This window comes from Mobula birostris, chromosome 3, assembly GCF_030028105.1.
Source record: "Mobula birostris isolate sMobBir1 chromosome 3, sMobBir1.hap1, whole genome shotgun sequence".
Taxonomy (NCBI): Eukaryota; Metazoa; Chordata; class Chondrichthyes; order Myliobatiformes; family Myliobatidae; genus Mobula; species Mobula birostris.
Genome location: NC_092372.1, coordinates 42,119,844 through 42,145,466, shown reverse-complemented (window position 1 = coordinate 42,145,466; position 25,623 = coordinate 42,119,844). Strand labels below are relative to the sequence as shown.

General features: G+C 41.6%; 1 protein-coding gene across 2 annotated transcripts in view; it reads right to left on the bottom strand.

Moving 5' to 3' along the window:
* The window catches only part of LOC140194572 (granzyme K-like), a 31,431-nt gene extending 13,706 nt beyond the window's left edge, over positions 1-17,725 (bottom strand). The window contains exons 1-2 of one of the 2 annotated variants that reach the window (XM_072251792.1): positions 17,596-17,725; positions 5,893-6,037 (exon numbers count right to left, since the gene is read on the bottom strand). In XM_072251792.1, coding sequence (XP_072107893.1) covers positions 5,893-5,981 — 89 coding nt within the window. In that variant the 5' untranslated portion in view covers positions 5,982-6,037; positions 17,596-17,725. Of the gene's footprint in view, positions 1-5,892; positions 6,038-6,118; positions 6,194-17,595 lie in introns of those variants that run through there. The other variant, XM_072251791.1, reaches the window with a different exon arrangement.
* Positions 17,726-25,623: the final 7,898 nt, after the last annotated feature.

Below are 25,623 nucleotides of genomic sequence, written 5' to 3'. Positions count from 1 at the left end.
GCCTCTGAGAAATTGATTCAAAATTGTTTGCTATGCAGATGGCACCATGCCACTGGCCGGCAAAAATGTTAAAAACAGACAAAAATATTAAAGAAATGGCAACTTTGCTGCCCGATGTGCCTCAAGATGTAAGAAGGAACAACAGCATACTTCTATAACAAGTAGATCATAATTATTTACTTCTATTTGCACTACTGTACTTCTCTAAATGTAGTCATAGAATCATAGAGAAATAAAGCACAGATACAGGCCATTTGGCCCAGTGAACCCATGCTGAACATGCTGCCCTCCCAGCTAGTCCCATCTTCCTGTGTTTCATCCATATCCTTCTAAACCCCATCTCTCAAAGTCCCTACCCAAGAGTTTCTTAAATGATATTATTGCACTTTGTCTCATTCACTTCTTCTGGCAACTTGTTCCATACCGTCACCATCCTCTCTGTGAAAAGGTTGCCCCTGAGGTCCCTTTTAAATCTTTCCCCTTTCAACCTAAATCTATGCCTCCTTATTTTAGTCTCCCTAACCCATCCACCTTATTTATGTTTCTCATAATTTTAAATTAAGTCACCCTTCATTCTCCTGTTTCCGAGAAATAAAGACCTAGGCTGGTTAACCCCTCCATTTAACTCTGTTCCTCTAGTCCTGACAATATTCTCATCAAACTTTTCTTCACTCTTTCCAATTTAAACACGTCTTTTCTGCAACAGGGTGACCAAAACCGTACGCAGTATTCCATATGCGACCTAGATATACTTTGTAGCAAAAGGACAGGCAGGAAGGCATAGGCTCTGGTGTGGCTTTGTTGGTAAGAGATGGAATTACAACCTTATAAGGAGGTGACATAGGGTCATAAAATGTTGAATTTTTGTCGGTGGAGTTAAGAAATTGCAAGGGTAAAAAAAATCATTATGGGAATCATACATAAGCCTCCAAATAGTAGCGAAGATGTACGTTTGAAATTACAACGGGAACTGGAAAAGACATGTAATAAGGGTAATAACACAATTGTAATGGAGAACTTCAATATGCAAGGGGATTGGGAAAATCAGGTTGGTGTCAGATTGCAAGAGAGAGAATTTGTTGAAAGCCTACGAGATGGCTTTTTAGAGTAGTTTGTGCTTGAGCCTACTCAGGGAAAGGCTAGCCTAGATTGGGTATTGTGTAATAACCAAGATCTTATTAGGGAGCCTAACATAAAGGAACCCTTAGGAGAAAATGATCATAATATGAATGAATTCACACTGCAGTTTGAGAGGAAGAAGCACAACTCACATGTATCTGTATCACAATGGAATAAAGGGAATTACAGAGACATGAGAGAGGAGCTTACCCAGGTGGATTAGAGAGAGATACTGGCGAGGATGATGGCAGAACAGAGGTGGCTGACGTTTCTGGGAATAGTTCACAAGGCATAAATATGTCCCACAGAGGAAAAAGTTCTTAAATGGCAAGGCAACTGCGGCTAACAAAGGAAATTAAGTACTGCATAAAAGCCAAGGAAAGGGCATATAAGGTAGCAAAAGTGAATGGGAAGTTGGATGATTGGGAAGCTTTTAAAATCCAGCAAAAGGCAACTAAAAAGCTGTAAGAAGGGAAAAGATGAAATAAGAGGGCAGACTGCCAATAATATAAAGCAGGATAGCAAAAGTTTTTTCAGTTATGTAAAGAGTAAAAGGGAGGTGAGAGTTGGTATTGGACCACTGCAAAATGACACTGGTGAGGTAGTAATGGGGACCAAGAAATGGCAGATGAACTTAATGGGTACTTTGCATCTGTCTTCACTGTGGAAGACACTAGCAGTGTGACAGAGGTCTGTGAGTGTCAGGGAGCAGGAGTGAGCACCATTGCTATTACAAAGGAAAAAGTGTTAGGCAAACTCAAAGGTCTTAAGGTAGATGCCACCTGGGCCAGATGGACTACATCCCAGAGTCCTGAGAAAGGTTGCTGAAGAGATAATTGATACATTGGTCATGATTTTTCAAGAATCACTTGATTTTGGCATGGTCCCAGAGGACTGGAAAATTGCAAATGTCACTCCACTCTTTAATAAGGGAGGAAGGCAAAAGAAACAAAATTTTAGGCTAGTTAGCCTAACCTCAGTAGTTGGGAAAGTTTTGGAGTCTATTCTAAAGGATGAGGTTTTGAGGTACTTGGAGACTAATGACGAAATAAGTCAAAGTTGGCATGGTTTCTGTAAAGGAAATCTTGCTTGACAAATCTGTTAGAGTTCTTCGAGGAAGTAACAAGCAGGGTGGACAAAGGAAAGGCTATGGATGTCATTTACTCAGATTTTCAGAAGGCGTTTGACAAGGTGCCATAGATGAGGCTGCTAAACAAGATAAAATCCTATGGTATTACAGGAAAGATACTGGCAGGGATAGTGGAATAGCTGACAGGAAGGAGGCAGCAAGTGGGAATAAAGTGGGCCTTTTCTGGTTGGCTGACGGTGACTACTGGTGTTCCTCAGGGGTTAGTATTGGGACCACTGCTTTTCACATTGTTTGTCAATGATTTAGATAATGGAATTGATGGCTTTGTGGCAAAGTTTGTGGATGGTACACAGATAGGTGGAAGGGTAGTTAGTGCTGAGGAAGCAATGTGATTGCAGCAGGACTTAGACAAATTAGAAGAATGGGCAAAAAAATGGCAGATGGAATACAGTGTTGGGAAATGGATGATAATGCATTTTGGTAAAAAGAACAATAGTGCTGTCTATCATCTAAATGGGGAGAAAATTCAAACATCGGAGGTGCACAGGGACTTAGCAGTCCTCCATGCAAGACTTCCAGAAGGTTAATTTACATATTGAGTCCGTGGTAAAGAAGGCAAATGCAACATTGGCATTTATTTCAAGGGGAATAGAATATAAAAGCAAGGAAATAATGCTGACCCTTTATAAGACACAAGTCAGGCCTCATTTAAAATATTGTCAACAGTTTTCAGCCCTATATCTCAGAAAGAACATGTTGTCATTGGACAGATTCCAGAGGAGGTTCACAAGGAATGAAGGGGTTAACATATGAGGAGCATTTGGTAGCTTTGGGCTACTCACTGGAACTCAGAAGAAGAACTTAGGGGGAATCTCATTGAAACCTACCGAATGTTGAAAGAACTAGATAGGGTGGATATGGAGAAGAACTGGAGGGCACAGCTTCAAAATTGAGGGGTGACCCTTTAGAACAAAGGTAAGGAGGAATTTTTTTTTTTTAGCCAGAGAGCAGCGAATCTGTGGAATGCTCTGCCACAGACTGCAGTGAAGGCCAAGTCCGTGCATATATTTAAGGCGGAAGTTGATAGTTTCTTGATTGGTCAGGACATCAAAGGATATGGTGAGAAGGCAAGTGAATGGGGTTGAGTGGGATCCAGGATCAGCCATGATGGAATGGCGGAGGAGACTCATTGGGTTGAATGGCCTAATTCTTCTCCTATGTTTTATGGTCTTATGGACCTCCCCTATAGCTTATCCAATTGCAACATAATGTCCCATCTCCTATACTCAATCCCTGACTGATGAAGGACAGCATGCTAAATGCCCTTTTCACCACCCTGTCTACCTGTGACAACAATTTCAACAGACTATGTATTTGTACTTCCAAGTCCCTCTGTTCCATTATACTTTGCAGGGCCCTATCATTCACATTATAAGTCTCACACTAGTTTTACTTTCCAAAATGCATCACCTCACGCTTATCTGTATTGAAATCCATTTGCCACTCCTTGGCTCACGTCTCTACTTTAATCCAAAATAAAAGATCCTACTTTAATCCAAGATAACCTTCTTCACAGTCAACAACGCCTCCTAAATTCATGTTATCTGTAAGCTTACTGATGAAGCCTTGTGCACTCACATTCAAATCATTCATATAAATAACAAACAACAAGAGTCCCAACAATGACACCTCTGGCACACCAATAGTCACTGTCCTCCATTTTGAGAAACAATCTTCAATCACCACCCTTTGCTTTCTCCCTCCGCTTCCTCCCTCCAAACCAATACTGAATCCACATAACTAGCTCTCTAACTAGCTAAAATCCACTGTCCTACTCACCTTGAACACAAGAAATTCTGCAAATGCTGGAACTCCAAAGTAACACAAACAAAATGCTGGAGGAACTCAGCAGGTCAGGCAGCATCTGTGGGACAGGGACATCTCAGATCGTGTCCACAACATTTTGGAGGGGGAGGGAGAGCAGTCAGATGTCTTGGTGCATATTGGTAACAATGACATAGGAAGAAAAAGCAAAGAGTTCCTGAAAAAAGTGTTTAGAGGGCTAGGTAGAAAACTGAGAAGGGGGACCTCCTTGGTAGTAATTTCTGGATTACTGCCTGTCCCATGTGCCAGTGAGGGTAGGAGTTGGACAATTTGGCAAATTATTGCGTGACTGAGAGGCTGGTGCAGGGGACAGGGCTTCAGGTTCTTGAATCATTAGGATCTCTTCTAGGGGAGGTATGACCTAATCAAAAGTGACGGGTTGCACCTGATCCCAAGGGGAACAAATATTCTTGCGGGCTGGTTCATTGGAGCTGTTGGGGAGGGTTTAAACTAATTTGACAGGGGGGTGGGAACTAGAGTGAAAGGACTAAAGATAGGACAGATGGTAAAAAAGCAAAGATAGCATGTAGTCAGATTGTCAGGAAGGGCAGGCAGATGATAGAACATAACTGCAGGCAGCAGGGTGAGTATCAGTGCATTACAGATGCAAAATCAATAAGGATAACAAACACAGTACTCAAAGTGTTATATCTTAATGCACAGAGTACAAGAAATAAGGTGGATGATCTTGTTGCACTGTTATAGATTACCAGGTATGATGTTGTAGCCATCACTGAATCATGGCTGAAGGATGGTTGTAGTTGGGAGCTAAATGTCCAAGGTTACACATTGTATTCGAAGGGTAAGAAGGTAGGCAGAGGGGGTGGCGTGGCTCTGCTGGTAAAGAATGGCATCAAATCAGTAGGAAGATGTGACATAGGATTGGAAGATGTTGAATCCTTGTGGGCTGAATTCAGAAACTGCAAGGGTAAAAGGACCCTTATGGTAGTTATATACAGGCCTCCCAACGTAGCTGGGAGGTGGACCACAGATTACAACTAGAAAAACAAAGGCGAGTCAAATGGACAATGTTATGATAGTCAATGGAGATTTCAACATGCAGGTCGATTGGGAAAATCAGGTTGGAAATGGATCTCAAGGATGTGAGCTTTTTGAGTGCCTACGAGATGGTTTTTTAGAGCAGTTTGTCGATGAGCCTACTAGGGGATCAGCTATACTGGATCTGGTGTTATTTAATGAAATGGAGGTGATTAGGGAACTGCAGACAAAAGAACTCTTAGGAGGCAGTGATTACAATACCATTGAGTTCAACTTGAAATTTAATAAGGAGAAGGTAAAGTCTGATGTAGCTGTATTTCAGTGGAGTAAAGGAAATTACAGTACTATAAAAGAGGAGTTGGCCAAAGTAAATTGGAAGGTGCTAGTGGCAGGGATGATAGCAGAGCAGCAATAGTGTTGGATTTTGGGAAAAATGAGGAAGGTGCAGGATAGATGCATTCCAAAAACAAAGAAATACTCAAATGGCGAAACAGTACAACCATGGCTGACAAGGGATGTCAAAGCTAATGTAAAAGCAAAAGAGAGGGCATACAATAACACAAGAAATAACGGGAAGACAGAGGATTGGGACACTTTTCAAATCCTCCAGAGAGCAACTAAAATAGTCATTTGGAGGGAAAAGGTGAAATCTGAAAGCTAGCTAGCAAACAATATCAAAGAGGATAGTAAAAGGATCATTCGATTTTCACACAAACCTTGTCCTCTAAAGTGAATATTTGTGCATTCTACTCTTTTCATGAGAAAATTAAGGTCTTTTTTCAATAATCTTTGCCACTTACTCTTTGCAGTGCGCTGCAGTCAGAACCCAACTCTGCGCGATTAAAGCACCTCCACAAACATGTTGTTTATGAGTCTGGATTGATGCCATGTAAGGTCTTGAATGTGGTTTAACTTTACGGCCCCCAATTATTTCTGTGCAGATACCTTCAGTAAATGACAATATTGAACAGTTGGTTACCAGAAGAGTAGATCCAGTAAACATCAGATTATATTCAATGCACTTACACACTTGAAGAGTCAGGAAAACAACTATAGCAGTTAACCAGCCCACACAGCCTATCTTCGGCTCTTTCTTCATGTTCTTTGTATTAAGGAACGCCGAGAGAAGTCCTTTATTAAGATACTAATGGCTTCCTGCTCAAATTAATTATTATCTTACACCTCATAACCATAAAGATGCATTTCCTGTGAAAGTTGGTAACACTGTAGGTTAGCTAGGTGTTTTCACCTTTCACAAAACCTAATTACTCATCTCTTCAAAGTTATCTATTTTCCTACAAGTTGGGTGTCAACTAAGATACTGAATCATATAAAAAAAAACCTTTTAAACAGTTATGAGAGTCAGAGTCAGGTTTATTATCATCGACATGTGTTGTGAAAACTGTTGTTTTGTAGCAGTAGTACAGTGCAATGCATAGAGATTACTATAAGTTACAAATAAATAAATAGTGCCAGCAAAAGGAATAATAAAGTAATGCTCATGGTTTCATGCACCATTCAGAAATCTGATAGTGGGGGGGAAGAAGCTGTGTCTTGGTGCACGGAGAGGAGAAGAATGGCAGGATAAGGTCCAAAAGCTGACAAAGTTGGTCAGTTTAGGTGAGTTGGGCTGAAGGCCCTGTTTCATTGCTCAGTGAGTCTGTGAGTCTAAGACTATCTATTTCCAAATTGAGACTGTATCATTTGATCAAAGAGAGTATACCTTTATTAATGTAATTAGGGAGATGCAAGATGACATTAATAGCAAACAGACTCTATTATCATCTCATCAAGCCAAATTTAGAAATAAGGATCATATCAGGAATAAATTTCAATGTTGGCTAATACTATCAGGGAATTATTTTCATTTTTTTTTGTTATAAACATACTGCAGGCAAGGTCAGGACTGTTCGTTTAGTCCTTATTGCTCTTGCGAAAGTGGCAGGGAGTTTACATTTTGAACCACCACAGTCTCCTGCTAAAGGTACTCGTATGGTGCTACTGAGTAGGGACTCAGCACCAGAAATAATGAAAGAATGACAGTATAATTTCAAGTCAGAATGATGTGGGACTCGGAGAAGAACCTGGCGTTCCCACATGTTTGCTACTCTCGTACTTTTTGGTGGTAGAGGTAGCAGGGTGCAGGGATGGGTATTTTGTCTGCACTTAGTACAGTACCTATGAGTTATCATAGATGGTGCAGGAATTACACATGGAGGTTTAATAAGTGATAGCAGACAGAATTCCTTATTTTATAATGATCTGCATTACATTGGAGAGATTATAATAACCTTAATGTAAAAACTGATACTATACTTCCTTCTCTAACTCCTTTGCTGTGTCATGAACTAAATCCAGTGTGTTCATAATTATCTCAGAGTTACTCCACTGGAGCTTAATAAAGCACAACTTTTATTGATGGTCTAGTTCAGCCATTTCTGACTACCATGACCATGTTGTGGAGAAGGTGTACCTTAAATCCAAACATGTTTTCTGCTGACAGCATCTTCTTAAGGTGCACATGTGTTGATTATCTCCTTCTCACTGACAATAAATAAGGTGCACCTCAAAGATGCGTGCTTAGCCCACTGCTCTGCTGTCTCTACACTCATGACCTTGTGGCTAGGCACAGCTCAATGCCATCTGTAAATTCACTGATGACACCACATTTGTTGGCAGGATCTCAGCTGTAACGAGGAGATGCACAGGATTGGGATAAGTAAGCTGGCTGAGTGATGTTGCAACAACAACCTCACACTCAATGCCAGCAAGTCCAAGGAAATGATTGTGGATTTTAGGAAGGGAAATTCAGGAGAACATACACTAGTCCTCATTGAGAAATTTGTGATGAAAGAGCTGAGCAGCTTAAGGTTCCTGGGTGTCAACATCTCACGGGATCTATCCTAGGCCCAATATATTGAAGCCTTCATGAAGAAGGTGTGTCAGCGGCTCTACTTCATTAAGTATTTGAGGAGATTTGCAATGTCACCAAATACTGTATTGTACATTTCTACAGATGTATGGTGGAGAGTAATCTGACTTGTATCACAGCCTGGTATGGTATGGAGGTTCCAACAGATGGGGCTACAGAGGTTTGTAAACTCAGTCATTTCCATCACAGGCACATCCTTCATACATAGAGTACATCTTTAAGAGACGGTGCCTCAGGAAGGAGGCATCCATCATTAAAGACCCTCATCATCTGGGACATCCTCTTCACCTTACTGCCATCAGACAGGAGGTACAGCAGCATAAACATCCAGACAACATTTTAAGACCTGCTTATTTCTCTCCACCGTCAGAATTCTGAACATTCCATGAACCCATTTACACTACCTCATTATTTGTCTTTTGCACTATTTATTTATTTTGCAATTTATAATATTGCTGCTATAAACAACAAATTTCATGACATGTTAGTGATAATAAACCTGATTGTTTCACTGTCTGCACTATGGCTCCCTTTAGCCTTGAGTATACAGAAGTTCTTAGCAACCTCAGCTTTATCTGTCTGATATGTCGTGCCAACTTTACATTTGACTTTGTAAAATTTCAATCAAATTTGCATCATATTTAAAGCTTTTGTTTGTTTGTTTATTGTAATTGTTAATCAGCTTGTTTGTTGTAAATCTCCGAGTTAGCCAGTCCATAACAAATAAATATTCTATATGGCAAATTGATCCTTATTCTGCAGAAGTGTTTTGCTTGGAATTGTTTCTAGTTTGTCTGCACTAAATATTGGATTGTATCCCAACAACAATCTGAACATTAATATTTATGATGACTCTGCAGGTGAAACAAGACTTTTGGAAGCTGTCATAGTTTTGTGAACTTTGGAGTCTTGTTGATTGTCAAAAACATAGATAGATAGATACTTTATTGATCCCAAAGTAAATTACAGGGTCACAGTAGCACTACAAGTATACAGATATACAAATAATAAAAGAGAAGTAAGAAAGAATTAAAGAAAATGTTCCCTTAAACAGTCTAACAGGAGTGGGGTCATCACTTCCCCAGCTATAGGTTGATTCATTATAGAGCCTAATGGCTGAGGGTAAGAAGGATCTCATAAAGCGCTCTTTGGAGCAGCGCAGTTACCTTAGTCTATTATTGAAAGTGCTTCTCTGTTCAGTCAACGTGGCATGCAGTGGGTGAGAAACATTGTCCAGAATTGCCAGGATTTTCTGTAGGGTCCTTGTTCTACCACAGTCTCCAGTGTGTCTAGTTTGACTCCTATAACTGAGCCAGCCTTCCTAATCAGTTTATTGGGCCTGTTGTCATCACTCGTGTTGATGCCATTGCTCTAGCACACCAGAACATAGAAGATTGTACTGGTGACAACAGACTGGTAGAACATGTGAAGGAGAGGCCTGCATACTCCAAAGGACCTCATTCTCCTCAGAGAGTAGAGGTGGCTCTGGCCCTTCTTGTACACAGCCTCAGTGTTGGTGCTCCACTCAAGTCTGTCACTCAGGTACCTCCCCAGGTACTTGTAGGTCCTCACCACATCCAGGTCCTCATCATCAATTGTAACAGGGAGCAGTGCAGGCTTAGTCTTCCTAAGGTCCATCACCATCTCCTTTGTCTTACTGATGTTGAGCTGCAGATGATTCAGCTTGCACCATTTGACAAAGTCCTCCACCAGTGTGTGTGGAATAGGGTGTGGTGGGATTGTAGGGGAAACCACAAAATCAACTTTACGTAAATCCCACCTTATGCTATTAATAGGCTTTTGCTGTGGATAATACAAAAGATTTGGTGGGTATGGGGTGTTATCAGTGTAGCCTGGGTAAGTTATTTTTTAATATAAATTATATGTATTGAAGGCTTTACGTGCTAGTGGTGTAGAGGATTAAGGTTTATGGTGGTCAAAAAAAAGCTTTGACCAGCAACCAATCAGCATTTGGGATTAATTAGCAACAGCAAATTAAAGGAGGGTGGGGCAAGTGCAGAGGCCATCGTCTGAGTGGACAGAGTCAGAGTGGTGACTTTGAGGCTTTAGCTCTTAAAGGCTTCTGCGAACAGAGGCTTCAGTCAAAGAAAGCAAAGCAAAGAAAAGAAAAGCTCAAGGTTAAGTCTTTTTTCCCTTCCCTTAATTATATCTACTCAGCTAGGACAGTGGAGATACCAGGCAGGATAGTTAAATGCTTCTCTTGCAGGATGTGGGAATGCAGAGAGACTTCCAGTCTCCCTGATGACCAAAACTGCAAGAAGTGCAGCTAGTTGCAGTTTCTAACAATCCACGATAAGGAGTTTGACCTGGAACTGGATGAAGTACGGATCATTTGGAAGGCAATGAGGGTGATAGGTAGAATAGACAGAGAGGTAGTTACACCCAAGATACAGGACACTGGAAGCTGTGTGACAGTCAGGAAGGGGAAAGGGATAATGGACCCAGCGCAGAGAATCCCCGTGGCCAACCCACTCAATAACAGGTATATCACTTTAGATACTGTTGGGGTGGGGATGACCTAACAGAGGAAAGTCACATTGGGCAGGTCTCTAACACTGAGTCTGCCTCTGTGACTCAGAAGGGAAGGGGCGGGGGGAGAAGAGGCACGCTGTGGTGACAGGGGATTTGTTAGTTAGAGGAATGTACAGGAGGTTCTGTGGGTGAGAACGAGATTCCCGGGTAGTATGTTGCCTCCTGGGTGCGGTGGGTCTGGGACATCTCAGACTGAGTCCACAGTGGGTGGATGAACAGACAGAAGTCGTAAGAATATTGTTATCCCTCGGGTTCAGGTGCACCCTGTCACTTTTGAACAAATCATACCTCCCCTGGAAGAGATCCCAATGGTCCAAGAACTTGAAGCCCTGCCCTCTGTACCAGCTTCTCAGACACGCATTAATTTGCCAGATCATCTGGTTTCTCCCCTCACTGGCACCTCGCACAGGCAGCAATCTAGAAATTACTACCCAGGTGGTCCTGCTTCTCATCTTTCTGCCTAGCTCTCTAAATTCTCTCTTCAGGACCTCTTTGCTTTTTCTTCCTATGTCATTGGTACCAATATGTACCAAGACATCCGTCTGCTCTCCCTCTCTTACAAGACACTTATAAATTCCTACAAATGTACCATGGAGAGCATTCTAGCTGGTTGCATCTCTGCCTGGCATGGAGGAGCCACAGCACAGGATCAGAAAAAGCCACAGCAAGTTGTAAAGTCAGCCTTCTCCCTCATGGGCAACAGCTTCCCTACCATCCAGGACACCTTCAAAAGGCAATGCTTCAAAATGGCAGCATCTGACATTACGGACCCCCATCACTCAGGGCATATCCTCTTTTCACTGCTGCCATCAAGGAGTAGTTGCTGAAACCTGGTGATACACACTCTACATTTCGAACAGCTTCTTCCCCTCCGCCATCAGATTTCTGAAAGGACAATGAACCCATGAAAGTAACTCAATATTTTCCCCCTCTCTTTTTGCACTACTTACTGAACTGTTTTACACTTCTTATTGTAATTTATTGTTTTATTACTGTGTACTGTGTTGCAATGTACTGCTGCCACAAAACAACAAATTTCATGACATACGCTGGTGATATTAAATCTGATTCTGATTGCTTGAGACTCATTTCTTGCAATCAATATTATAATGGTACCAGAAAGAGCCAGAGACATGTCAGTACCTTACAAAAATGTTTACGAAAAGTAAGGTAAATTCAGTCTAATTACTCACCCCCTTCTCAATCATCTGCAAAATGACAGAAGGTGTCATCACCAGTGTTCTCAAGTAGCATTTACAGTACACTTTTAATAACCAACCCACCAACATCTAATGCAAGTTTTGCCAGGATCTTTCAGCTCCAGATTTCATATAACCATATAACAATTACAGCACAAAAACAGGCCATCTCGGCCCTTCCAGTCCGTGCCGAAGTCTTACTCTCACCTAGTCCCACCGACCTGCACTCAGCCCATAACCCACCATTCCTTTCCTGTCCATATAGCTGTCCAATTTAACTTTAAATGACAACATCGAACCTGCTTCAACCACTTATGCTGGAAGCTCGTTCCACACAGCTACCACTCTCTGAGTAAAGAAGTCCCCCCTCATGTTACCCCTAAACTTCTGCTCTTTAACTCTCATCTCATGTCCTCTTGTTTGAATCTCCCCCACCCTCAATGGAAAAAGCCTATCCACGTCAACTCTATCTATCCCCCTCATAATTTTAAATACCTCTATCAAGTCCCCCCTCAACCTTCTACGCTCCAAAGAATAAAGACCCAACTTGTTCAACCTTTCTCTGTAACTTAGGTGATGAAACCCAGGTAACATTTTAGTAAATCTTCTCTGTACTCTCTCTATTTTGTTGACATCTTTCCTATAATTCGGTGACCAAAAGTGTACACAATACTCCAAATATGGCCTCACCAATGCTTTGTATAATTTCAACATTACATCCCAACTCCTATACTTATTGCTCTGATTTATAAAGGCCAGCATACAAAAAGCTTTCTTCACCACCCTATCCACATGAGATTCCACCTTCAGGGAACTATGCACCATTATTCCTAGATCCCTCTGTTATACTGCATTCTTCAATGCCCTACCATTTACCATGTATGTCCTATTTTGATTAGTCCTACCAAAATGTAGCACCTCACATTTATCAGCATTAAATTCTAGCTACCATCTTTCAGCCCACTCTCTAACTGGTCTAAAACTCTCTGCAAGCTTTGAAAACCTACTTCATTATCCACAACTCCACCTATCTTAGTATCATCATGGTCCCAATCATATTCATCTGAAAAAGTATCATGAAATACTGGAAATACTCAGAAAATAAAGAATCATTAGCTGAGGGAGAAACTGAGATAATATTTCACATCCATGACCTTTCTTCAGAGCAGTCATCCACAGCTGCTTCATAATTGGCCATTAAAGCAATCTTCAGTTGGTGCTGAATATACAACCATGTACATCCTAAAGTCCATACCAACCAGAAACCCAAATAAACCAGACACACAGAACCTGGGCTACCACAGATTGAAACTACCAAAGCTACCAAGTGTGATGGAACACTCTGCCTTCTGGCTACAGCTCCTTCTTTTAAGAAATATGGAACTATCCATAAAAATGTTCACTCCCTCCACCTCCAGTGCACAGAGGTTGCAGTGAGGACCCTCTACAAAATGCTGTGAGGTTACTCATCCACACTACTCTATTGCACGTCCCAAATCTGTGAGTTCTACCACTATGAAGAACAAAACAGGAACAGGATGCACAGGAAAACCACCATCTGTAGGGCTCCTTCTAAGTTGTACAGCATCCTGACTTGAATATATGCTCTCAGTCCTTTGTCATTGGCAGGTCTGCAACCCTTCCAAAAAGCACTGCATTCATACCTTTACTAGAAGGACTCCAACAGTTCAGGTAAATGGCTGACACCACCTTCTCAGAGGCAGGCGGCCCAATATCTCAGAAAGAAAGGTAAAAGGAGTTAACCATTTTCTGAGTGAACATTTCTTGTACTGCATATCTTGAAAGATAATCTTTTGCTTATGGTTCTCAGTTTTGGTCACTACCATCCTTCCCACTACTGAGGGAAATATTAATCCAACATTTTCATTTTCATTTTGGCAAAAGAATAAATCAATAATTCAAGGAAGGTAGTGCACCCGTGGCTGACAAGAGAAATTAGGGATAGTATCAATTCCAAAGAAGAAGCATACAAATTAGCCAGAGAGGGTGGCTCACCTGAGGACTGGGAGAAATTCAGAATCCAGCAGAGGAGGACAAAGGGCTTAATTAGGAAAGGGAAAAAAGATTGAGAGAAAACTGGCAGGGAACATAAAAACTGACTGTAAAAGCTCTTATAGATATGTGAAAAGAAAAAGATTGGTTAAGACAAATGTAGGTCCCCTGCAGACGGAAACAGGTGAATTGATTATGGGGAGCAAGGACATGGCAGACCAATTGAATAATTACTTTGGTTCTGTCTTCACTAAGGAGGACATGAATAATCTTCCAGAAATAGTAGGGGACAGAGGGTCCAGTGAGATGGAGGAACTGAGCGAAATACATGTTAGTAGGGAAGTGGTGTTAGGTAAATTGAAGGGATTGAAGGCAGATAAATCCCCAGGGCCAGATGGTCTGCATCCCAGAGTGCTTAAGGAAGTAGCCCAAGAAATAGTGGATGCATTAGTGATAATTTTTCAAAACTCGTTAGATTCTGGACTAGTTCCTGAGGATTGGAGGGTGGCTAATGTAACTCCACTTTTTAAAAAAGGAGGGAGAGAGAGACCGGGGAATTATAGACCGGTTAGCCTAACGTCGGTGGTGGGGAAACTGCTGGAGTCAGTTATCAAGGATGTGATAACAGCACATTTGGAAAGCGGTGAAATGATCGGACAAAGTCAGCATGGATTTGTGAAAGGAAAATCATGTCTGACGAATCTCATAGAATTTTTTGAGGATGTAACTAGTAGAGTGGATAGGGGAGAACCTGTGGATGTGGTATATTTGGATTTTCAGAAGGCTTTTGACAAGGTCCCACACAGGAGATTAGTGTGCAAACTTAAAGCACACGGTATTGGGGGTAAGGTATTGGTGTGGGTGGAGAGTTGGTTAGCAGACAGGAAGCAAAGAGTGGGAATAAACGGGACCTTTTCAGAATGGCAGGCGGTGACTAGTGGGGTACCGCAAGGCTCAGTGCTGGGACCCCAGTTTACAATATATATTAATGACTTGGATGAGGGAATTAAATGCAGCATCTCCAAGTTTGCGGATGACACGAAGCTGGGGGGCAGTGTTAGCTGTGAGGGGGATGCTAAGAGGATGCAGGGTGACTTGGATAGGTTGGGTGAGTGGGCAAATTCATGGCAGATGCAATTTAATGTGGATAAATGTGAAGTTATCCACTTTGGTGGCAAAAATAGGAAAACAGATTATTATCTGAATGGTGGCCGATTAGGAAAAGGGGAGGTGCAACGAGACCTGGGTGTCATTATACACCAGTCATTGAAAGTGGGCATGCAGGTACAGCAGGCGGTGAAAAAGGCGAATGGTATGCTGGCATTTATAGCGAGAGCATTCGAGTACAGGAGCAGGGAGGTACTACTGCAGTTGTACAAGGCCTTGCTGAGACCACACCTGGAGTATTGTGTGCAGTTTTGGTCCCCTAATCTGAGGAAAGACATCCTTGCCATAGAGGGAGTACAAAGAAGGTTCACCAGATTGATTCCTGGGATGGCAGGACTTTCATATGAAGAAAGACTGGATGAACTGGGCTTGTACTCGTTGGAATTTAGAAGATTGAGGGGGGATCTGATTGAAGCATATAAGATCCTAAAGGGATTGGACAGGCTAGATGCAGGAAGATTGTTCCCGATGTTGGGGAAGTCCAGAACGAGGGGCCACAGTTTGAGGATAGAGGGGAAGCCTTTTAGGACCGAGATTAGGAAAAACTTCTTCACACAGAGAGTGGTGAATCTGTGGAATTCTCTGCCACAGGAAGCAGTTGAGGCCAGTTCATTGGCTATATTTAAGAGGGAGTTAGATATGGCCCTTGTGGCTACGGGGGTCAGGGGGTATGGAGGGAAGGCTGGGGCGGGGTTCTGAGTTGGATGATCAGCCATGATCATAATAAATGGTGGTGCAGGCTCGAAGGGTCGAATGGCCTACTCCTGCACCTATTTTCTATGTTTCTATGTTTCTATACACACTTCCAACTAATCACACCTCTGCATAGATCTTATATATCACCTTCAATTACAATGACTGTTTTCAGGGTTAATGCAAGATTCTTTACCAAATTACTGAATCATGTATAAAAAATGTGCAATATTATACTTTTCTTTTATGACTGTCCGTCACTGGTTGCCTTTGAGAACAAGACTGGTGAGTTCCTCCAGTGAACCTTAACAGATATTTTCAAAACTTTCAAAGAGAAAGTGGATATAATGTTTGAATTAAAGTGCTGCAAAAGTTTTGCCCAGTTTGTAAACTCCCCAACATAGTAAAACCAAAAGTTTGAGGTGCATCGAATCTATAGAAGCTGCAAGTAGAAAGGTGAGAAAACAATACAAGCTGAGAAAATGAACAGCGTGAAGAAAGAGGTGAAGTGAAATGTTCCGATCTGATAAGAAACAACACATCCTGTGGTTAAGTGCTCAGGGTTAGTTAGGCATTTAATAGCAAAACCAGTTTCTGCAAAACATTTATTAAACCTGATTTAAGAATTTCCAACTTTCTGATTTGTGGCGTTGTTCTATTTGATCCAGCCAGATCTGGATCTAAACATATTTAATGATGCAACTATAAAGATTACATTGGTAGTTTAAAATGTCTTCTACTTTATCAGCAGTGCCTCAGCCTTGAGGATGAAGTGCTTCCATTTCAGTTCTATAGATTTTGAAGAAACTGACTGGCCAATCTGGGACTTGCAGACATTGTCAAGGAAGGCTAGGAGATACAGTGAGTAGGTAAGTAGGTAGCTTAGGAGATAGTGTGTTACTCACACTGTCTAATCTGGTCTTCTGTGTGTTCTTGATGAAGAATGTCAAAGGTTAGAGGGAGAAGGTAGAAGAATGGGGTTGAGAGGGATAATAAATCATGATGTATGGTAGAGCGGAGTAGATCTAATGGACCAAAATGCCTAATTCTGTTCTGTGGAACAAAGCTTCTCAAAACCATTCTGAATGCTTTATCTCCATTTTAAATAGTCATGGGCATGGGATTCCCATAAGTTTTTGGGGATGTTGTATTTTTTCCAAGGATGTTGTAACATCTTTGTATCTTTTCATCTGCCCACTTGGCATTCTTTTGCTATGACAGTGCTTGGAATAGAATGACTGGTATCAGTTGAGTGGTCAAGACCTCTACCAGAGGAGTGGGTGTTGATGTTAGTTGTCTTATCTTGCAAGTGTATTTTGCAGAAAACATTGACATCCTTCTAATACCTGCAAGTGCCTGTTCTAATTGTGTCATTTTAAAATGCCACAAACACATTGATATGACAGCTGAAACAAAGTTGTATTTTCTAATATGTTCTAATTTACTATAGTGTTTGTTTCAATTTTACTGTTACTGAGAACTCAACCAATATTCTTACAATTAAGTGGATAAACTGAATTTCTTTCCATTATTATCTTTTTAATTATGGATATTATTGTAGATTTGCATAAATAAGACCGAGGCATTTTATGTTTAATGAAACCCATAACACATTTTATTGAACTCCAAAAGTATGCTAAAAATCTTTACGTAACAACATCATGTCAGACCAACCTCTTAAAGTGAAACCCCAACTCAATTCCAGTGTTATACACACATTCTTTCTCTCACTCTCCTTTTTCTCCCTCTGTCCCTCTGAATATACCCCTTGCCCATCCTCTGGGTCCCCCCCCCCGTCTTTCTTCCCGGACCTCCTGTCCCATGATCCTCTTGTATCCCTTTTGCCAATCACCTGTCCAGCTCTTGGCTCCATCCCTCCCCCTCCTGTCTTCTCCTATCACTTTGGATCTCCCCCTCCCCCTTCAACTTTCAAATCCCTTACTCACTCTTCCTTCAGTTAGTCCTGACGAAGGGTCTCGGCCCGAAACGTCGACTGCACCTCTTCCTAGAGATGCTGCCTGGCCTGCTGCGTTCACCAGCAACTTTTATGTGTGTTGCTTGAATTTCCAGCATCTGCAGAATTCCTGTTGTTTGCGTTTCAATTCCAGTGTTTGTGAATTATGTACATTTCTCCAGATGACGTTACCCTGCATTATCAATAAGATAAGCACATGTACTCAGCCACCGACAACAATGTGTTCAGGGTCTGATTGATGTATTTTGTGAGCAATTTTGTGAATTTCACAAATAATAATGTAACTTTTTTCTGCTCTGCCATAAATAACTAATTGAACTCCTAAGTCTGCTCTTAATAAAATTATCATGATAAATTATTCCTGTAGAGATGCAGATACAATCTATCGGCCTTATAAATTCATTAACTTAAGAAGTGGGTAAAGTCAACCACACAATGATAATAATATGATCAAATTTAACTATCAGTCCCATGCATCAAACTCCTGTGGTCAATTTCATCACACAATCTGCAAATAATCATGCCAATCATGAAAACACTATTGGTTTCATCATATCTAGTTATGCTCTGAACAGCCTTTGAAGAAGATGTTAACATCAGGGTTAACAATGGAATAAAAAAGACATTCACTGGCCTTCAAGTGCTAATAAACTCAGAACATGGCCACAACAGAGTACCTTGTTCTGCAATAATGTCAGATATCAGTCAGAATGACGTTTTCTTGAAGTCACTAAATAAATCTTTTTTTTTGATTTACAACAATTTATTGATTAATAACATACAATCAATTATAATGAACATTATAAAGATAGCGCATTTAGTGGTGCAATGAAACCTTAGCAATGCGATGGAACTGAGGGCACACTTCATCACCTGTACTTAAGGAAACAGCCGTTTTAAAGTGATCACCTTGATCAGTGGAGACTATATCCTGGCAATGTTGGTTTACCCCCTGTCATGGACACTGCCTCTGTTCTATCCACTCACTAACTGCAGCATTTTGCTCAAATTAAAAAGGACTGTTATACAGTCATAGAGTGAGAGAGCTGTATAGCTCAAAAGCAGGCCCACCAAGTCCATGATGACTTCTTTGTCTATCTACATAATTACATTTGCCTGCATTAGTTCCATTTCCCTTCATGCCTTGCCTATTTAAGTGTCTGTGGGGATGCCCCTTAAATGTAGTAATTGTATCAGTTTTGACCACCTCCTCTGTGAGCAAATTCTTTTTCCTATGTAATACTTAATCCTCAGATCCCCTTTAAAACTTCTTCCTCTCACCTTAACCTTGCTCTCTTATTTCTGAACTAGAAAAAGATTTTGGCTTTCTACTTCTCTGAATCTTAATACCAGCATCCTCTTTTGCTCTAACGAATTCAGTCCCAGCCTATACTAATCTCTTAACAAAGCTAAAGCCCTCCATTACAGGCAACATCCTGGTAAACCTCCTCTACACTCTTTGCAGCAAATCACACAGTGTGGTGACCAGAACTACAAACAATACTCAGGTGAGTACATGGAGGGACGGGGTGGGGGTTTGGGGAGAGGGCTCAGCGGGAGATGGGCTGAGCACAGGAATTTTGGATTAGCTGAGTAGGCTCTGTGGTTGGCATGGATTCATTGGCCCAAAGGGTCTGTTTCCACACTACATACTCCGAGTGTGACACTACAGCTTCCCAGAATGCATCACCTTGTACTTGTCGAGATTAGATACCATCTGCCAATGCCCACCCAACTTCCCATTTGATTTGAAATTTGTATTCTTATAGCCTTAGACAAATTCCTTGCTATCCAAATACACTATTAATTTTAATCTCATCCACAGACTTACTGATCATGCATCCTGTATTCACATCCAATTTGTTAATATTTATCACAAACAGCAAAGGTTCCAGTACCAGTCCCTGTGGTACATAAGTCACGGACTTCCATTCAGAGAAACATTCTTCCATCACTAACCCCTGCCTCCTATCACCAAGCCAAATCTGGATCTAATTAGTCAGCTTGTATTGGATCCGAAGTGCCTTAACCTTCAGGGCCAACCTATCTTATGGAGCACCTTATTAATGTCCATTTAGACAAATTTTCCTGTTGCACCTTTATCAATCCCCTTTGTTACCTCCTCAAAATACTCACTCAAACTTTTTGTGAATTGTGTTCAAAAGGAATAATCTGTTGATGGAAACAAAATCTGGCCCTTAACAAAAGCTTGATGAATACTTCCTTGACGTCATCATCATCAGAAAGAAAAGCCCCACTTCCCTTTGCAAAACGCATTGGAAGAACCTTGCAGGTCAGGCAGCATCTCTGGAGAGGAATGAGCTGCCAACATTTTGAGCCATGACCCTTCATCAGGACCGGAAAGGAAGGAAGAAGAAGCCAGGAAAAGAAGGTGATGAGGGAAGGAGCACACGCTGGCAAACAATAGGTGAAGCTGGGAGATGGGGACGGTTAGTGTGTGGGGAAGGGGGTGAACTGAGAAATTAGCAGGTGATAGGAGGAAGAAGTAAAATGCTGAAGAAGAAGGAATCTGATAGAAGTGGACAGTAGACCATGGGGGAAAGGGAAGCTGGAAGGTCTCCAGAGGGAGGTAATGGGCAGATGAGAAGAGAAATGGTAAAAAAAAAAGGCAGCCATAATGGGAAAAAGAAAAAGAAAGATGGAAGAAAGGGGAGAAATTACCACAAGATAGAGCAATTGCTGTTTATGCCATCAGGTTGGAGGCTACACAGGTGGAACATGAGATGCTGCTCCTCCAATCTGAGTGTGGCCTCGTCGTGACCATGGAGCAGGTCAGAATCAGAAACAGGTTTAGTATCACTGGCGTGTGTCATGAAATTTGTTAACTTAGCAGCAGCAGTTCAATACAATACATAATATAGAAGAAGAAGAAGAAGATGAAGAAGAAGAAAGAAAAAAAGTAAATCAGTTACAGTATACGTACATTGAGTAAATTTAAAATTATGCAAAGACTGAAATAACATATATTAAAAAAGTGAGGAAGTGTTCACGGGTCTAATGTCCATTTAGGAAACGGATGGCAGAGGGGAAGAAGCTGTTCCTGAATTGCTGAGTGTGTGTCTTCAGGCTTCTGTATCTTAATGATTATCACCCAGTAGCACTCACATCAATAGTGATGAAATGCTTTGAGAGGTTGGTCATGACTAGACTGAACTCCTGCTTCAACAAGGCCCTGGACCCATTGCAATTTGCCAATCGCCACAATAGATCAATGGCAGACGCAATCTCAATGGCTCTCCACATGGCTTTAGACCATCTGGATAACACAAACACCTATGTCAGGATGCAGTTCATCGACTATAGCTCAGCATTTAATACCATCATTTCAGCAATCCTGATTGAGAAGTTGCAGAACCTGGGCCTTTGTACCCCCCTCAATTTTATAGATGATATTTGAGCTATGCCTAGCCACACAGTCATGTGTATATAGAGAGTAGAGCAGTGGGCTAAGCACACACCCCTGAGGTGCACCAGTGTTGATCATCAGTGAGGAGGAGATATTATCATCAATCCACACAGACTGTGGTTTTCTGGTTAGGAGGTCAAAGATCCAATTGTGGAAGGAGGTACAGAGGCCCAGGTTCTGTAACTTCTCAATCAGGATTGTGGGAATGATGGTGTTAAATACGGAGCTAAAGTCGATGAACGACATCCTGACATAGATGTTTGTATTGTCCAGGTGGCCTAAGGCCATGTGAAGAGCCATTGAGATTGCACCTGCCGTTGAACTATTGTGACGATAGGCAAATTGCAGTGGGTTCAGGTCCTTGCTGAGGCAGGAGTTCAGTCTAGTCATGACCATCCTCTCAAAGCATTCCTTCACTGTAGATGTGAGTGCTACTGGGCAATAGTCATTAAGGCAGCTCACATTATTCTTCTTAGGCACTAGTATAATTGTTGCCTTTTTGAAGCAAGTGGGAACTTCCGCCCGTAGCAGTGAGAGTGAGAGGTCATAGACCCACATGTTGTAATAGGAATGGGACATAGAAGTGAAAGACATAGCTCAAATACCATCTACAAATTTGCTGATGATACAACCATTGTTGGTAGAATCTCAGGTGGTGACAAGAGGGTGTACAGGAGTGAGATATGCCAACTAGTGGAATGGTGCCACAGCAACAACCTGGCACTCAACGTCAGTTCATCTTCCTGCTGAACCATGTCTATGCCCACCTGGACAAGCCAGCGAGCACTGTGAGGGTCATGTTTTTTGACTTCCCCAGTGCGTTCAACACCATCCGCCCTGCTCTGCTGGGGGGAGAAGCTGACAGCGATGCAGGTGGATGCTTCCCTGGTATCATGGATTCTTGATTATCTGACTGGCAGACCACAGTACATGTGCTTGCAACACTGTGTGTCCGACAGAGTGATCAGCAGCACTGGGGCTCCACAGGGGACTGTCTTGTCTCCCTTTCTCTTCACCATTTACACCTCGGACTTCAACTACTGCACAGAGTCTTGACATCTTCAGAAGTTTTCGGATGACTCTGCCATAGTTGGATGCATCAGCAAGGGAGATGAGGCTGAGTACAGGGCTATGGTAGGAAACTTTGTCACATGGTGTGAGCAGAATTATCTGCAGCTTAATGTGAAAAAGACTAAGGAGCTGGTGGTAGACCTGAGGAGAGCTAAGGCACCGGTGACCCCTGTTTCCATCCAGGGGGTCAGTGTGGACATGGTGGAGGATTATAAATACCTGGGGATATGAATTGCCAATAAACTGGACTGGTCAAAGAACACTGACGCTGTCTACAAGAAGGGTCAGAGCGTCTCTGTTTCCTGAGGAGACTGAGGTCCTTTAACATCTGCCGGATGATGCTGAGGATGTTCTACGAGTCTGTGGTGGCCAGTGCTATCATGTTTGCTGTTGAGTGCTGAGGCAGCAGGCTGGGGGTAGCAGACACCAACAGAATCAACAAACTCATTCGTAAGGCCAGTGATGTTGTGGGGATGGAACTGGACTCTCTGACAGTGGTGTCTGAAAAGATGATGCTGTCTAAGTTGCATGCCATCTTGGTCAATGTCTCCCATCCACTACATAATGTACTGGGTGGGCACAGGAGTACATTCAGCCAGAGACTCATTCCACCGAGATGCAACACAGAGCGTCATAGGAAGTCATTCCTGCCTGTGGCCATCAAACTTTACAACTCCTCCCTTGGACAGACACCCTGAGCCAATAGGCTGGTCCTGGACTTATTTCCTGGCATAATTTACATATTACTATTTAACTATTTATGGTTTTATTACTATTTATTATTTATAGTGCAACTGTAATGAAAACCAATTTCCCCCGGGATCAATAAAGTATGACTATGACTATGACTAAGACAAAAGAGCTGATGTGGACTTCAGGAAGGGTAGGATGAAGGAACACATGCCAATCCTCATAGAGGGATCAGAAGTGGAGAGAGTGAACAGCTTCAAGTTCCTGGGTGTCAAGATCTCTGAGAATCTAACTTGGTCCCAACACATTGATGTAGTCATAAACAAGGCAAGAACGCAGCTATACTTTATTAGGAGTTTGATTAATTCTTCATCATTATGTGCTTATTATTCTTTATTACAATTCAAAGTGGTACATAGAGTTCATATGTCTAAAGACAAGCTCCCTTGTTTCTACACAGATATTTCCCTTTACTGTGATAGATGTACTAATGGAGTGGCCGCACTAATTCATATGTTTTGGACATGTCCGAGCCTTGAAAAATTTTGTAAAGATGTATTTTAAACTTTTTCTGTACTATTTAATGTTAGTTTTAAGCCCAATCCTTTGACTGCCAAGTTTGGTGTTGTTGAGGATAGTGCTACAAAACTGAAGCCATCTAATTTGCGGGTATTGACCTTTATGAATCTTATGGCCAGGAGGGCGATCTTGCTCAAGTAGAAGGAGGCCGCCCCACCCACTCATGTCCAATGGCTATCTGATGTTATGTTATGCCTTGATCTAGAGAAGATTCGTTGTTTGATTTCTGATTCTAAACATAATTTTCTAATGTTATGGGGACCCTTTCTGAGTTATTTTCATAATCTTTGAACTGTTATTAAAGTATGGATCTGAGCCATTATTATTATAATATTATATGGTAAGGTATTTTTTTTTTACTAACCAGCTCATTTTGGTAGTGGGGGGTAGATTTTTTTAATAAAATAAAATTATTTTATTGTATTTCATTTCATAATTCAATCTTTTTTTCTACATGATTGATTTGGAATATGGAATACTATGATCATATTACTGTGATTTAAATGTAATGTAATTCGTATTGTATACTTATGAATGTTGTAATTGTATTCATGCAATTTATATAATATTAATAAAAATATTGAAAGAGGAGTTTGAAGAGATTTAGCATGTCAACAAATAACTCAAAAACTTCTATATTTGTACCGTGGAGGGCATTCTGACAGGCTGCATCACTGTCTGGAATGGAGGGGCTACTGTACAGGACTGAAAGAAGCTGCAGAAGGTTGCAAATCTAGTCAGTCCATCTTGGGCACTAGCCTACAAAGTACCCAGGACATCTTTAGGGAGTGGTGTCTCAGAAAGGCAGTGCCCATTATTAAAGACCTCCAGCACCCAGGGCATGCCCTTTTCTCACTGTTACCATCAGGTAGGAGATACAGAAGCCTGAAGACACAAACTCAGCGATTCAAGAACAGCTTCTTCCCCTCTGCCATACGATTCCTGAATGGACTTTGAAGCTTTGGACACTACCTCACTTTTTTTAATACACAGTATTTCTGTTTTTGCACATTTTAAAAATAATTTATTCAATATACATAATTAATTTACTTGTTTATTTATTATTGTTTTATTTTCTTTATTATTATTTTTCTCTCTCTGCTAGATTATGTATTGCATTGAACTGCTGCTGCTAAGTTAACAAATTTCACATCACATGCCAGTGATAATAAACCTGATTCTGATTCTGAACTGGTGACCACTGGGAAATCCTGCTTTTTGTGGTGGACAAAGCATAGGAGCTTGTTGAAGCGATCCCCCAATTACATTGGGTGTTATCAATTTATAGGAGGCAGCTCCAGGAGCACCCCGTAGAGTGGATGGCCCTGAGAGACTTGCAGGTGAACTGTTGCCTCATCTGGAAGGACAGTTTGTGGCTCTAAATGGCAGAGGGGGGGAGGTGTAGTACTTGTCCCTCTTGCAGGGAGAAGTGCCAGGAGGGAGATCAGTGACCAAGGACAAGGAAATCACGCAGAGAGAACAATCACTGTGAAAAGCAGAGTGTAGTGGGGAGGGGGAAGGGAAAGGTGTAGTTAGTGGTAGGAGTCCATTGAAGATGGCTTCTTACTTCATCCTTCTTTTCCCCCTCCCACGCACCTTCCCACTCTGTTGTTTCACATATCACCTGCCAACTTGTACTCCTCCTCCGCCCCCCCCCCACCTTCTTATTCTCATTTCTTTCCCCTTCCTCTTCAATCCTATTAAAGGGTCTTGGCCTGAGATGTTGACTGCTCATTCCTCTCCCTTGATGCTATTCACCTCAATATGTATCTACTTATTGTAGAAGCTAAGAAATTATGATGAAGATCCAATATATTCACCAATGGTAGTACAAGTAATTGGAAGATAATACTATACAACTATTAGAATTTAATAGCAACATTACAGTTCCACCTCTTCACAGAGGCAGGTCAGTGACAACTTTCCATTTTGCTGCACAGACTGGTTGATTAAAATGGAACTTAACAAAGCACTGTGACCTGTCTTGGAAGCTAACCGCAGAATATGAAGATTTTCATCACAAAGAGTGAAAGCATTCACTCTGTCAAATCTGCCTTTTAGTCACAAAGTGAGGAGGAAAAACCTGAGTCACAACAGGCTCTTCACTGAGGCAGAGCAGTGGCAATTTCCCATTTTGCTGCACAAGATCTTGCAAAGACTGGTTGAATGAAATGGAAATTACCAAAGGATTCTGAGCTGTCTTCTTGAAAGCTGAATTGTTTGTCACTTTCA